This window comes from Pteronotus mesoamericanus, unplaced genomic scaffold (assembly GCF_021234165.1).
Source record: "Pteronotus mesoamericanus isolate MK-2021 breed Mesoamerican mustached bat unplaced genomic scaffold, CSHL_Meso_final contig_166, whole genome shotgun sequence".
In the NCBI taxonomy this organism is placed as follows: Eukaryota; Metazoa; Chordata; class Mammalia; order Chiroptera; family Mormoopidae; genus Pteronotus; species Pteronotus mesoamericanus.
The window spans coordinates 225,926-241,368 of NW_026555066.1; the positions used below are offsets into that span (position 1 = coordinate 225,926).

Below are 15,443 nucleotides of genomic sequence, written 5' to 3' on the forward strand. Positions count from 1 at the left end.
CTAATAGGGGTTCCCTTTTCCTTCTGCATGATTACCCTGGACTCATGTCGCCCTGGACCTCTGTTAACACAGACTCATCCTTGCCCCCTCCTTTTCTCTCACCTTTTATTGGGTCTATCTCATTAATAACTCTCAAAGGATTTACATCCCATAATTTGAAGTTGAAATGCTTACATGTGAATGGTTCCCACTGGAGTGGCGCAAGAATAGCCCTGTTAGAATCCATTTCTTTATTCTAACGCTCCAGTTTGGGCCTTCCAGCTGACCTCCATGCATAGAATCCATTTTTCATACTGTTAATATGATGTTTCTAAATCACAAATTTTACCAAATTTCTCTCTTATTTATAATCCATTCACTTCACAGTTCTTCACCAGAAACACTGGTCCTTAACCTTTTGGGTGAAACACAAACCCTCTATGCATTTAATGACAGTCATTAACCATCTTCCTGACCAAAAAAAATACACACCCACAACATTTTTCATTCAATTTCAGGAGGTTCATGGGCCACTGAAAGCCCATCTGGGATCCATACACCCCAGGTTAAGGACCTCTGGCCCTATCCAATAACATCCAGGTTCTTTGACATATGCTGTTCCTTCTGTCTGGAATGTCCTTCCACACTTTACCCTTCTGTCCCTGGCTAACTCTGACTCATCCTCTAAGGCTCAGCACTCAGGCTAAGCTGAGCTGCACCAAACCTAGATGGGGCCAGATCCCTTCCTCTGGGCTTCCACAGCTCCCTGTTCTCTCCTCTGTTATAGCCCTTCTCAGTCTCCCCAACTGGCCTGGAACTTGTGGAAGGCAAGAACTATTACTCAGCATAGGCTGGGGCCACAGCAGAGCTCCCTAAGTGTCTACTGAAATGGATACTAATAACTGTTATGCTCTTTTTTAGTACCCATTGTGTGCCAGGCACTCAGCAAGGTGAATTCTATTTATGATCTCCTCTACTCCTCAATAAACAAACCCCATGATGTTGGTGGTATTGTGTCTTTTTTAATAGATAAAGAGCTAGGCGCAGAGGTGTGAAGTGAGTTGTTTAAGGTCACTCAGCTAGTGAGTAACAGAGTTGGGAATGAAATTGAGATGTGTTGGCACCAATGCAAGTATTGGTTCGCCATGCTTGCCTGCCCTGGACTGTGGGATTGAGAGATGGCACCAACAAACAAACAGGACCAAGAACCAAGGCCAGAATGCCCTGCCTGGGCTCCATTTCCCAGAGCCACCTACTTTGACTTGCCCTCCTGTGTCACCTTCATGCAAGGCTAGGCACCTGGCTCTTGCTCCTTTTGGTGCAATCCCCTCCGTTCCCATGTACTACTCTCAGCCTCCTCATCCCAAAGCCCTGCTACGGTCAGGCCCATCCTCTTCTCCAGAACCATCCCCAGACATGTACGGCTTTTAGATCCAAGCTAATCCAATGCTACACACTTGGCCGTGAGGAAAATAAGACATGGCTAGTCCCTGCCCTTCAAGAGTTGATAGTCACCCAGGAGCTTTACATGTGTCATCTCCAATCCTAAAATCAGCCCTGAGAGGTAAGTAGGTATTGTCCTCACTACACAGATGAGGAAACAGAGGCTCAGAGGTTAAATGGCTTGCCCCAAGTCATAGACTTGGTAAGTGGCAAACTTTGACTTGAATAAAGGTACTGATTCAACCTTTTCCCCCTCATTAGGTCGTCCCATTTGGAAGAGCCAAATGTGGGCAATCGTTTCTGTCAGGGTTGAGGGAAGAAGGAAGGCTGTTACTCTTTCAACACTCAGTACACATGTCCCCTCGTGTAGGTGGACATATAGGGTTAGGTGCCCCTTCTCTCACAGCCCTCTGAGCCTACTTCTGTCTCATCCCAAACCACACTATGCTGCCACTGTCTATGTGTCCTTCTTCCTTCTAAACTTGAGCTTCCTAATAGTAGAACCAGATACAGTTCATTCCTGTATCCCACTCAAGGTTCAGCACAAGGCCTAACAGAGAACAGGAAGGACAAATCCTTGCTAAATGAATGGGGTGGCCTTTAAGCTAGTTATTAAAAGAAAAAGCAAGATCTAAACAGTGGATACAGGAAAAAGACATAGAGGAGGAGGGAAAAGAGTTAGTAAAGTTAAGAAAATGGGACCAAAGAAATAGGCCAGTACTTTTGAAATTGTGACAGGGTGTAAATAACATGTTGTTGTTGTTGTTGTTGTTGTTGTTGTTATGGGGGTTTTGTTTTCCTTATAAGAATGGGATTGTACCATAAGCCCTGTTTTGCAACTTGCTTTTTTTCATATAACAATAAGTCTTGGAGGTCTTTCCATGCCAGTACGTGGAGATAAATCTTTTACTTTTCATCTGCTACACAATAATCCATAGTATGGATGGATCACGAAGGAAAAGCTGTTCCTTACTGATGGACATTTAGGTTGTTTTAATTTTTCACTATTACAAATAATGCTTCAATGAATATCTCTGCACATGTCTGGAAGTAGTTTTGAAGGACAGGTTCCTAGAAATTGAATTGCTGAGCCAAAAGAATGTACACTGTGTTTAAAATGTAGATAAAAGTTATTTCTGTTGCTTTAACATTTTTATAAACTGGTTAAAAATAAAGAGTATTTCTACTCATATAATCCTGTTTTTACTTTGAGAGGCGTATGACATGCAACCTTTTCATTAAGAGTTGGTTGAGAATGCTATCCTACAAGGGCCTATGATAAAGAGTTGCAAGTATCACTTGCGTTTGCAGTTGGGTTTGAGGTATTTCAGGAAAAGCCTCTGCTGGCCAAATTGGGGTCTATCTAGTAATAAAGCTGTAGAGAAATCTAGCTTCCAGACATGGTTCCCAGCTTGGGAGTATATGACATTTAAGATTCTGGGGGCAACTAACAAATTGTCCCATTTAACAAAAAAATGGTACCGATTTGCACTCCAATCAAGGTAAGCGAGGTTCTGTTTCCTTACAGCCCTTTCAATATTTTAAATTTTGGTACTTTAAAATTGATACTTCGTTGTTGTTTTAGTTATATTTCTTTAGCTATTAGTAACCTTGAGCATCCTTTCTCATTCATTAGCTAACCGTCTATTTCTTCCCTGGGTTGCCAAATCATGTTATTTCTCCATTTTAAATGGCTTACATGTCTTTTTCTTATTGATTTCCAGGAGACTACATAGATACAGACAGAGATCTGAACTTTTGCCTGATATCTATGTAGCAAACACTTTCTCCTAGCCTGTTGTTTGTGTTTTAACTTTGTATATAGTATCTTTCTCCACACAGAAGTTCTTAACTTCACTGTAGTCAAAATTATTGCTCTTCACTTTATGGCTTATGTATGGGTTTTTAAGTCATGCTCAGAAAAGCTTCTCTACCCTAATATTATAAAAAATATTCTGGATTTTTCCTTTAGCACTTATACATCTTTATTTTTCGTATTTGTTTATGTATGAGGTAAGGGTTTAACCTAATTTTTCCCCAAGTAGTACCCAATAGTCCCATCCCATTTATTGACCCCCCACTGATTTGAAATGTGTTCTTTACCATAAATTCAATTCTCATTGGATTTGTTTCTAAACTCTCTATTTTGTTTCATTTATTTATTCTTCTATTTCTGTGATGATATAATATTTTTAATTACTGCAGTTTTATGGTAAGTTTTTGTATGTAGTAGGGCAAGTCCCCCCTCATTGTTCTTTTAAAAAACTTTTTTAGTAACTCATGGGCATTTACTCTTCCAAATGAACTTCAAAATCCAATTGCCCAATTCTCAAAGAAAATACCACAGGAAATTTAATGAGAAACACATTGAACCTTTTGACCAAATTGGGGAGAAAATGTCATTTTTTACCATGTTGATTCTTCCCATCCAGAAATAGGATAGGACTCTAGATTTATTCCAGTCTCCTTACAGCCTTTGACAAAATTTTTTATAGTTTTTATAATTTCTTTGGCTATTGTGAATGAAATCCTTTTCTATATATTATGTCTTCTAATCAGTTATTGCTAGTATTCAGGGAGGCTAATAGTTTAGGTGTATCTTTATCTCGTACCTACCCATCTCATCGAATTTTCTTATTAGCTCTAATAATTTTTTATTTTATTCTGTTTGGTTATCTAAGTAGACCCATATCATCCTCAAATCATGCTAACTCTGACTTCCTTTCCAATATTTATACCACTAATTTCTTTTTTTAAATCTCATTGGTTAAACTTCCAGAAAAACAGTGGTTAATGACAATGATAGCAGTCATCTTATTTGTTCCTGAATTTAATGGAAATTTATCTAGTAGTTCCTTGTTACATTTGATGATTGTTTTTGGTTTCTGAGAAAAATTCTTTACCAAGTTAAGGAAGCTTTCGCTGAGTCCTTGCTTACTGTACTAGTTATCTTTTGCTGTAACAAATTACCCCAATGCAGCAAGACACTAAGAGTTTTTATTTTTTTATTTTTTAAAGATTTTACGTATTTATTTTTAGACAGAGAGGGAGGGAGAAAGAGAGGGAAAGAACCATCAATGTGTGGTTCCCTCTCGTGCGCCCCCTACTGTGGACCTGGCCCGCAACCCGGGCATGTGCCCTGACTGGGAATCAAACCAGCGACCCTTTGGTTCGCCGGCTGGCGCTCAATCCACTGAGCCACACCATCCAAGGCAGAGTTTTTAAATTAAGAATGAGTATGTAATTTTATCAGATGATTTTTTTCAGCATTTATGGAGGTAGTTATATGATCTTTTCTGTTTAATCTATTAATGTAATTAATCACATTGTTATCTTTCCTAATGTTGAACAATCCCTGCACTTCTGGGACAAACCTTCATTTGTTGTGATGCATTCTTTTAATACACTGATGGATTCAGTTTGATAATTAAAATATTTGTTTATTAATATGTGAGATTAAGCTATAGTTTTCCTCTTCTTCTTCTTCTTCTTCTTTTTTTTTTTTTTTTTTGGTCTAAACCTGTCCAGTTACACTAACCTTATGGAATGAACTGGGAAGCTGTTGATCTTTTCCTGTTACCTGATCTTTCAAGAGTCAATAGAACTTCCATAATGCCAAGTGGCCTGGTACTATTTCTGAGAACACTTGGCCATCTTTTAAATTTATTCTATGCTGTTATATTCTGCCACTCCTTAAGTCATTTGGTAATTCATATTTTCCTAGAAAACCACCCATTTCATTGAGATTTTATTGGTATAAAATTATACAAAGTATTTTCTTATGACTATTTTTTGTCTCCTCAGAATCTGTAGTTAAATCCCTTTCATCATACCTTATTTTATTTATGTTTTCTTGCCTTTTTCTCAGATATATCTGTCAGAGGATGGTTTGTCCAGTTTACTGGTCTTTTGAAAAACCACCTCTTAGTTCATCAAATCTTTTGTTTTCTATTTTATTAATTTCTGTTTTTATCTACAGCAATTACTTTATTCTTCTTTCTTTTGGTTGTTCATTTTCCACATTCTTGAATGGAATAATTAGTTCATTTAATTTAAACTGTCTTGTCTCTAGTAGAAGCATTGTAGACTACACATTTTCCTGTGGGAACCCCCTGGTCATATGCCATAGGTTTTGATATGTAGTGTTGTCATTGGCTTTTATTCTAAATAGTCCATAAATTCCATTCTTATTTCCTCTTTAACATAAATATTTTTAAACTTTCAAATGGACCTAGCCTTTTGGCCATTGATATTGGTATTTCATTTTATTGTATTATAATTAGAAAATATAAAATGTGTTTTCCAATTAACCTGGAAATAATGTTGTTCTGTAAAGGTGTGAGCAGATTGTTCCTTGTGCTTAATACCCTTCCCCATCCTATCCAACTGGCAAACTCTTACTCATCCTTTAAAACAGTTCAGATGTTACACATTCTAGGGCCAACCACCCCTGCATTTGGCATCAGGTATGTAGGGGAGAATTTTTAAGGAAGGACAAACTACAAACAGGTTCTGGATGTCCTTTTTGATCTGCTGACCTGGTCCCCCAGTCATTCTGCTCACATGCTCAGACACCCATTCCACAGCCACTCTGGGGGGCTAGAGGGAGATGGGGAGAGGGTCTGGCAATGATATTGCACATTTGTCTGGATAGGTGAGGGATTGGGGGAGGGATGGGTCTAGCTCTTACCTGCTCTCTGCCAGCCTGCCTGAGGGGGTAAGCTTCATGGTGTCAAGGACCTGAGTAGGACAGCAATACTGGTGTAGAGTATGAGACGCTGTGGACCTGAGAGACAGCGAGAGACAGAGAGAGAAAGAGAGACAGAGAGAGACAGGGAGGGAGGGGAGAGGCAGGGTGGGGAATGGGGACAAGGAGGTGAGAGTGAGTGGGGAGGGGGAAAGGGGAGAATGAGAGGAACAGGCGGTGGAGCATAGGGAATGGAAGTGGGGGTTGGGAGGCAGGGAGGTAAGAAGGAGGGAAAAGAGGGAGGAAACGGAGAGAGGGAGGGAAGTAAGGAAAGAGGAAGGAAGGAAGGAAGGAAGGAAGGAAGGAAGGAAGGAAGGAAGGAAGGAAGGAAGGAAGGAAGGAAGAAAAAAAGAAAAAACCACAAAGTCAAGAAAGAGAGGACGGCACTCGAACCACAAACAGAACACAACGACAACAGGGGGCAGCAGAGACAAAAGAGCTGGGCTGGGCCTCCTGTGTTCCAGGTGACTCCGTGGGGACCTTGGCCACGGACACACTGGCACACCACAGCAGGGAAGGGGGAAGGGAGCCCTCCTCACACCAGACGCCACACGTGTAGGGTAGAGGGATGGGGGAAGTGGGGATGAAAGAGAAAGGCAAAAGTTGTAGGGGGGCTCCCCCTTATAGAATACTCCTCACAATAAGGGAGGGGGGATGGAGAGAGGCAAAGCTCTGGGTCAAAAGACGAGGAAGAGCCCATGCCAGGTGGGTGGAAGGAACACTGTAGGGGGAGAGGAAGAGAGACAGCCAGAAACCGAAAGAGACAAGGAAAGGGTGAGACAGAACTGGAGAAAGACAGAGGAAGAGGAAGACAGAGAAAGGACCAGACAAAGGACACAGAGAGAAGACAAGGAGAGGCAGAAAGTGCAAGAGGAGAGGAGAGGAGAGCAGAGGAGAGCAGAGGAGAGGAGAACAGAGGAGAGGAGAGGAGAGGAGAGGGGAGGAGAAGAGAGGGAGGAGGAGAGCTGACAAGGTCTCAGTGGTCTTGGTGACAGGATGGGACTAGAGGGTAGGTGGGCAGGCGGAGCCCAGCTAGCCAGAGGACGGGGTAGTTCCAAGGAGCGGAAGTCTTTGCTTCCAGGGCAGTGCTGCACCCCCACCCCAGGACAGGGCCCATGTTTTGCCCCCCAGCGCTGTCCCCACCCCTAGTGCAGGGTCCAAAGGCCCCTCTGCCTCCTGCTCCCCCTGATTAAAGTCCAGAGAATGGAAAGGGAGAGGAGTGACAGCAGGGTAGTGAGGCTGAGGGCCGGTCCCTCCCCTACCCAGCACAGGGCAGATGCTGGCAGCGGGGCAGGCCCTTCCAGGTCAGCCAGCCCCTGTCCCCCAACAACCACCGAAGGGAGGCTGCTGTCAGAGCCTGGCAGTCAAGAGCTGAAATAGAGGCATGCAGATGTGGCTGCAGGCCAGGCCAGCTGCCCACGATCTCACTTTCTGCAAATTTGAGGATACCCAAATCTTAGAACCTTTCAGAATCTTGGAATCTGGGGCTCTTCTTATCAGACCCTCTGAATCATCATCATCATGAGGACAACTGTTTCTCAGCTGCCATCTATGTGCCAGGCACAAGCCCAAGTCCTTGATTCATTATCTCATTAAACCTGAGACTCAGAGACCCTGAGGCTGCTGGAACATTGGTATCAGCGAAGCCCTGGCTATCTGGAGCCCTGCAGCGCTGGGCCCCGCCAGCACCCCAGGGCGGCCACCAATCACACCTCTCCCAGGCCATGGACTGCGCTACTCAGAGCTCCAGGGTCTTAACGGTGCTGGGCACCCTGATGTCCAAGGGCTTACCCGCTCCAGCTGGCTCCCTCCTCCAAGCCAAAGGCCTCCTAGAGTCCAAGAGGGGAGCCAGGAACCAGGAAGCCAGGAGGCTGCTGAATCAGCAGCCCAGGGACTAGGTCCAGGCCTGAGCAGGAAGGGAGGGGGTCAGGCTGCAGGGATTGGGGGGGCCGGGTTCCTACCTGCTACTCCTCCCGGGGGGCTCCATGGGTCTGGACCTTTCCCGCGGGCAGGCCCCCTGGCCCTGGCGGGCGGTGCCTCCACCGTGTCACCAAACCCTCCTCCCCAGCCCTTCCCTAGAAGGAGGAACCAAGGAGGCGGGGCCAGGCTCGCCGGGCTGTAGGCCAGACTGCAACTGGAAACTTTGCTCCTTCCCCTGCTCCCCCAGGAGGGCTGGGAAGTCCTGGTAAGAGGAAGCAGCTCTGAGAGCTCACAGTGCCTCCTCTGGGCCAAACCACAGGCTGGGCTCCCTGTATGCACCTCCACTGGAATCACCCCAAGCGCCCTGTCAAGCATGCGTCACGAGCCCTCGTCTCACGAAGAGAAAATTGAGATCCCCGAGAGATGTTAGGCAACACAGCACAGGTACTACAGCTGGTGAGTGGCAGAACTCCAAGATCAGGACCTGGTTTGGCCATTCCTAAACCTGTAACCCGTCCCCTCAGCCATTTTGCTGCCTTGCGAACACAGAAACCTTTCCATTGAAGCTTTTCGCAAACATCCTCATCTTCAGCACAACTAACGAGACCATTTGGTGGTTGTTCTGGGATGCTCCAGATCAAGTGAAATTCAAATCACTCATTTTGGGAAATCAAGATGAGGCCCTGGCCAATATTCCTGACCACAGTGAAAGCTCTCACTCTATACTGTGTTGCTTTCTGGACTGGCTGAGAGAAAAGCTCCCTGAAGAGAAGAGCAAAAATCAGAAGAAATGCCATTCACAATCAAGAGGCTGTTTCTCCGAGGAAACTTCCCTGCCTGATTTTATGGATGGGGAACCTGAGGCCTGGAGAGGGGAAGTCTAACTGGAGTTCATACAGCCCGTCAGACTAGAATCCAGGTGCCCTGACTCCCCAACTACCTACCACAGTAATCTCTCCCCTCCACACGGATGGGGCTGGCAGACGGAGAGAATGTGGAGGATTTGAAGGATGTGGGGTTCCTGAAGAGTACCCCAGATCCAGCTCACAGCGTTCCTGTCCTTTCATGTCCCCAGAGCCCAGGCCCCTGGCTGTTCTGAGCAGAAGGCAGCCCTGGGAGGGGCCAGAGGGCCAGTGATCTAGAAGGAATAGGAGCTGACAGGCAACAGGCCAGCCTTCCTGCCTCCCTGCCGGGGCAGCTGGTTCCTCTCAAGAAAGCCAAAGCTGCTGAGAGAGAGAGGCTCTCCGGACCACCACAAAGTTGGCATCTGTGGGCCTTTCGTGGCCTCCTCTGCCTGCCCTGTGAAGCCCCCTAGTCCTCAGGACTCTGGACTCAGCCCCTGCTCTTCTCCCTCTCCTTCAGCAACTCTCCTGGTTCTTGCCACAGCTGCACCTGGTGCCCATTTACAGGTTATGTGTTAAGAGCTGCACCTCTGGCCCAAACCTTCCTCTTGGCCTGCCAGGAGTTGGGAGACAGAAATTCTAGTCCTGGCCCTAAGGCTGATGCTGTGTGACCTTGGGCAAGCCCCTTCCCCTCTCTGGTGAGGCCAAGAGCCTTCACTTTGGTGCCTGGTAGAGCCTCGTGCAAGTCCCAGGTTGACCACTTTTCAGGTGATAACCCTTCTGAGGCTCAGTTTATAAAAGACGAGTGGCAAGTCCTCCCTCGCAGGTTCTTGTGAGGATTCAGTGAGAAGAATGTGCACATGATGAAGTGTCTCAGCTCGAGCCTGAGAGAATCTGACCCCTCTCCCACAGAGGCAAGGGAGACCCATGGGAAGACTGTTTGTTTCAGGGAAGGGACTGTTTCTAGGAAAATATCTTAATCCAGGCCATTCCTGGAAATCATACTATCTGAACATGTTGGGTAGACTCATGTGATGACCCACTAGGGGCTGAAGGGAAGAAGGAGTGATGGGCGAGGACTTTGACCTGGCCACAGGGTACTGGCGAGGCCTTCATTCACTTATTTACAGACCCTGCAGGCCAGGCACTGGGCTGGGGGCTGGACACAGCAATGACTAAAGGTAGTCGATGTCTTGATCTCATGGAGCTTATACCCAAGTGAGAGGAAACAGATGTTTAACAACTAATGGAATTAAGCTGGGCAAAAGTGGAGGCAGCAGGGTAGAATGTTCCAGGCAGAGGCAACAACTTGGGCAAAGGACCTGAGCGGGTATTTCCTGGAACTGTGAAGAGGCCAAAGGGGCTGAGTGGAAAAAGCAAAGGGAAGAGAGGTGAGACTAGAGATGTAAGCAGGGGCCCGATCTTGTACAGCCTCAGAGGCCACAGTGAAGTTTTAGTATTTATACTAAGAACAATTTGGCAACCTGTGGCTCATGAATAGGCATAGGAGGTGTCTCTGAAGCCCCTGAGGTCAAATGGCAAATATTAATGAGTGACAGCATGTTTCTGGGGAGAACGTAGCTTTCATCAGATCCTCAGGTGGCTTTGTGATCCCCCAAAATGGGGCAGCTCCTTATATGAGTCAATTCACAAGTGCCTACACTGAGCTAGTGGCAGGCATCCTAGAACCTTCTGTGAGCTGGCCCCCACCCCTCACCTCCGGCTTTCTCTCCAGCTTCACCCTGTGCTCCACCCAGACAGAAGTGCTTGCGATTCTCTGTTGCTCTGCTGTCAGCCTGACTTTGCCTGTGCCGTCCCTCTGCTCAAAAGACCCTTCCCCATCACCCCGTTCCCATTTCTACCTTCCCACGTCTTTAGCTCCCCCTTGTTCTTTACAAGTTGGCTCAGAAGTTGTGGGCCTCTGGGAACCTGCTCTGACCCCGCCTCTGTGTCCTTTCCACCCTGTGCTTCTCTCAGCGCTGTCTGTTGCCTCTTCTGGGCGAGGAGCTCTGTGGGACAGGGACAGTCCCTTATTCATCTCAGTGTCCCCAGCATCCAGTACAGAGCACCTAGTCACACAGGTCAGTGTTAGTAGGAGACACACAATCCACACTGAGGTGCGGCCTGCAAGATGGGCTGCTGGACACTTGAGGGCACTGTGACCACTGAAATCGTGGCCTGACGCTGGCCAGAGCCCGGAAGCATGGAAACTGCGCTTGCGTCCTGCAGCTCCTCAGCTCGGGGCCTAACTGACCAGGCTCCCCATTCCAGCCTCCCAATTTACTTTCTGCCCCCTTTCCAGACCAGTTGTCATGACAGCGCCATCCCACTGCACATACAGCCTTCGTAATTGACAAATACAAGTGCCAAATACCTCTTCCACAGCCCTAGCATACATTTTGGCTCTGCCTGCAACACTCTCCACTTCACCTCACCCCACCCCACCCCCACCCCTCACCTCACTAACTTCTACTCATCTTCCAACTCTCAACTTAGATGTCAGCTTGGAGAAGCCTCCCTGACCCTCAGGCTGGGTTGGGTATACTTCCTGGGTGCTCGCACAGCACCCTACACTTCCCCTGTAATTCTCTGTAATTGTCTGTTTCCTTGCCCATTGCCCTACAAGACAGTGAGTGTCCTCAGAGCAGAACTCTGTTATTACTCATTGTTATCAACTGCATTTAATTTAGCACATCAGTGCCTGGCACATCATCCTTAAGTGAATGATTGAATAAATGGATAGGGAAATGGATGGATGACCTCTCACAAGTCACTTTACCCTCTCCAGTTTTGTTCCCTATTGGTAAAGTGGATATAATCATCACTACTTGGCAGGGCAGCCAGGAAGATTAAAGATAATGTGGGTTGAGTGCTCCCTAACAGTACCCTGATACATAGCAGACATTTTTAGAATCAAAGCAATTCTTAATATTTGGAATTGTGGAAGAAGGGAGGGGAGGAGCTGAAGGAGACTCTCCCTGAGCCTGGGATGATTTCACCCACTTGGGTTTACCATTTACATGTGGAAGATGGCTTTTAAAAGAAAAGATTTTATCTATTTATTTACAGAGAGAGGGGAAGGGAAGGAGAAAGAGAGGGAGAGAAACATCAACGTGCGGTTGCCTCTTGTGTGCCACTTACTGGGAACCTGGCCTGCAACCCAGGCATGTGCCCTGACTGGGAACCGAACCAGCGACCCATTCACTGAGCCACACCAGCCAGGGTGGAAGATGGCTTTAACAATAATAAGAAAAGTATCGTTTTTATTAGAAATAACAACAGCACCTGCTATGTGCCACAGCAGAAACAAGAGGCTCCCGAGAAGGAGGTGGGCAGCCTCTAGCCTCAGCCAGGAAATGGGAGGCCAAGGCTGAGGTCAGAGCCGTGGACATTGCTCCTGCGTCTGGAGAACAGTCATTAAAGGCACAGCTGGTTCCAAACTCTTTACTCATAGGTGAAAACTTGTCCAAGGGGTCATTAATTCCCTCTGTAATTAATGTAAAAACTGCAGGGTTTGTATTAATGGAAAACTAAGCTCAAGCGTCAAGCTGATAATATTGATAATGTGTGCTTATAATTATATACTGGGGATAACTATAAATTCAGTTGCTGCACTAATAAAATGTAAAAATTCCTGAAGCAACCAAGAACTTGGCAGCAGCTGTACCATGAGTAGCATTATGCCAGTTGTTCTGAGGCTATGAAAATCCCCACATACTGCGAGCAATGGCAATAGTCACTGTGCACTTAAAAGCTGTTTCGGCATAAAATAAGGGGAGATTTTTAGATAAAACAGGGCATTTTGATGCAAGAACATGAAATTTGAAAGCACAGTGAGCAAAGGTCAATTTGCATTACAGTAGGAAACAAAACCTTGATGCAACCTTACAATCATGGGCCTCTGAGCAGACTGCCACCCCGGCTCCAGCCTTACTGTGGACACAAAAACTGTGGTTGCTGCAGAGGCCAAGCATCAAGTATTTGACCTCTCTACCCTCGTCTGCTTTGAAGGGAATTGACTCCCACCTCGAGCCCCTTGCCACCTCGTGTTACCACAGGCCAGACAGAAACGCTGCAGTCATATGGCGGTGGACCCTGAAGCCAGAAGGTCACATTGCTTCCAGGTTGGTGGCCACATCAGGCTGTGTGAAAGCAGAGGAAGACAGTCCAGAGACAGGAGTCAATGACAAAGAGATGACAGGGACCAGGCAAGCCATGAGAAATGGGAGCCAAGGCATGGGCGCCAGAGATAGAGATAGAGATAGATAGATAGATAGATAGATAGATAGATAGATAGATAGATAGATCGATCGATCCTGGTCCCTTGGTCCTTGACTTCTGGGTCCCACTTCCAGTGGGTGAGGCCTGGCTCTACTTCATTTACTGTTCTTAGATTTTGTGAGAAGTAGCCTCACAATAGATTCCCCCACCCTTTATTCTTGAGCGAATTTGAGCCGGCTTCTGTTCCCTGCAACAAAACGCACTCAGGCTAAGACGAGGGAAAACTGGGGATATAAGTGCAGGGCTTGCATAAGCAAAAACGCAAAGAGAACACTTATGTAGGGAGGGGTGAATGTAATTATAAAGCGTTTGTGTTTGTTCACCCAAATGCTCCCTCATTTCCTGACACTTTCTACCACAGACAAACGCTAAAGCCACACATGCACACACACTGACATCCAGTGGCACACAGGAACAAAGGCAGCAACAACCAGATATGCTCCTATGCAGACACCCTGACACACACACACGGACACGCAGTAGCATGTAGTGCTGCCTCTGCACTCCTCACGCCCGCATGGAAATGGCTGGCCGGCCGGCAGGAGTGCACCCACGTGCAGGAACACAGCGCGTTGCTTGCGAGGCTCCGCTTGGGCCAGGAGTGGAGGCTTCGCTGGGCGCTGAGCAGCCTCCCTCCCCAGCTGCCAAATGACTCATCCCCAGGGCTGCTAATTAAAGCCAGGACAGAGGGGACAGAAGCGAGGGGAGGGGAAGACAGAGAAGTTTATTTTGGTGCCAACCAGGCACGCAGCCAGCTTAGGGGTCACCTACTTCCTGGGGCTGGGCCAGGTTGGGGGCAAGGGAGCGCAAACGGGAAGAGGAGGGAGGCCCCCTTGCTCCTTCTTGTCTCTTGTGAGCTTCCTGGAAAGGTACCTTCTTTGGGAAAATTACCCAACTTCCCCCGCCTCCCTCCTCCTCTGTCCTACTGTCAGATTTCAGCTCCACCCCTTCCAGACTCTTGTCCTTACGACTGGCTTCTCCTCAGCAGCACGCTCCCATTGGGCTTGCCAGAACTGGCTTATCTGCGTCTCTACCCTGCTTCTGTCTCAGCTCTCTCTTGCCCCAAGGATCACACAACACAGGCCTGGTATATCGGGAATGCTCTGTGGTACTTGTGAATGTGACCGGGTTAACCCCGGTACAGCACAGCGTGGCGACTGCAACTCCGATAGTCTAGATTCCTATCCTAGTTCTACCAAAGGGGGAATCATTTTAGCTCTCTAAGCCTCCGTTTCCTCATCTGTAAAATAACAAGAATATATACCCTATAGGATTATCGTGAGGATTAAATGGGAGGATACAGGAAAGTGCCCAGCATGGTGCCCGGCATATAACATAGCTTTCATGATCACCCGCCTTAGGCCTGGCGCGGCAGCACTTACACGGAGCTGGGTTCCAGGCCTGGCTCCACCACATACTACCCAGGGGACCGCAGACAAGTCACATAAGCTCTCAGGGCACTGTCTCTTATGTAAAATGGGATTTGCGACATGACACCATAGGTTTACTGTAAAGATTTCAGCCTGTCAAGTGTCCTGTGTGGAGCCCAGCTCTTAGAAGCAGCTTGATAAATTGCAGCAGTGATTGCTAAGGAGAGCAGGAGGAACTCAGGCCTTTGGAGCCAAAGAAGCCCAGGAGGGAGGAAGCAGGCAGAGAAGCCTTCCCAGAGTGGGCAGGACTGCAGTTGTGCCCCGCAGAGCGCTTTCAGCAGGTAGTAAGTGACAAGCTTCCAGGCAAAGGAAGTGATTGCAACAGACAGCTGGACGGGGCGGGCACCCAGGCTGTAGCAAACAGGATGCAGCACAGGAGGGAAGAGTCCATGCCGTTCGGGCTGCTCTGGGGACTGGTGGCGTCTTAGACATGCAAGCCCGTCAGTGAGGAAGGTCGTCCGTCAGTGAGGTCTCGGCCACCCCAGATTACCAGGAGGTCAAAACAAGGAAGAATTTTCGGGATTATCTAATCCAGACTCCCGATGGACAGATGGGGGCACTGAGGCCCAGAGTGGGAGGCCTCCTCTGGGAGCAGAGCCAGCAGTGGCTCCTCCTCCCACCTCTCTTCCTGAGATTGCAGCGGCTCCAGTTGCCATGGGGACATCCCTGGCTCCTCGGTGTCAGCCGCTCCCCACTCTCCTTCCCTAGCAACAGGCCGCCTCCTCCAGCTCTCATCTTTGCATGCCTAGCAACCCCAGCCTGGTCCCTAGTCCCCCCACTGCCCAGTTCCAGCCTGACCCC

The 15,443-nt window shown here is 47.5% G+C and overlaps 1 protein-coding gene across 3 annotated transcripts in view; it reads right to left on the reverse strand.

The window, feature by feature from the left end:
* IQSEC2 (IQ motif and Sec7 domain ArfGEF 2) overlaps nt 1–15,443 on the reverse strand; it is a 75,949-nt gene that overhangs the window by 33,625 nt on the left and 26,881 nt on the right. Inside the window, exon 3 of one of the 3 annotated variants that reach the window (XM_054565714.1) lies at nt 6,113–6,208. The exons of 1 other annotated variant lie outside the window; for it this stretch is intronic. In XM_054565714.1, coding sequence (XP_054421689.1) covers nt 6,113–6,208 — 96 coding nt within the window. Of the gene's footprint in view, nt 1–6,112; nt 6,209–8,130; nt 8,254–15,443 lie in introns of those variants that run through there. One more of the 3 variants, XM_054565713.1, reaches the window with a different exon arrangement.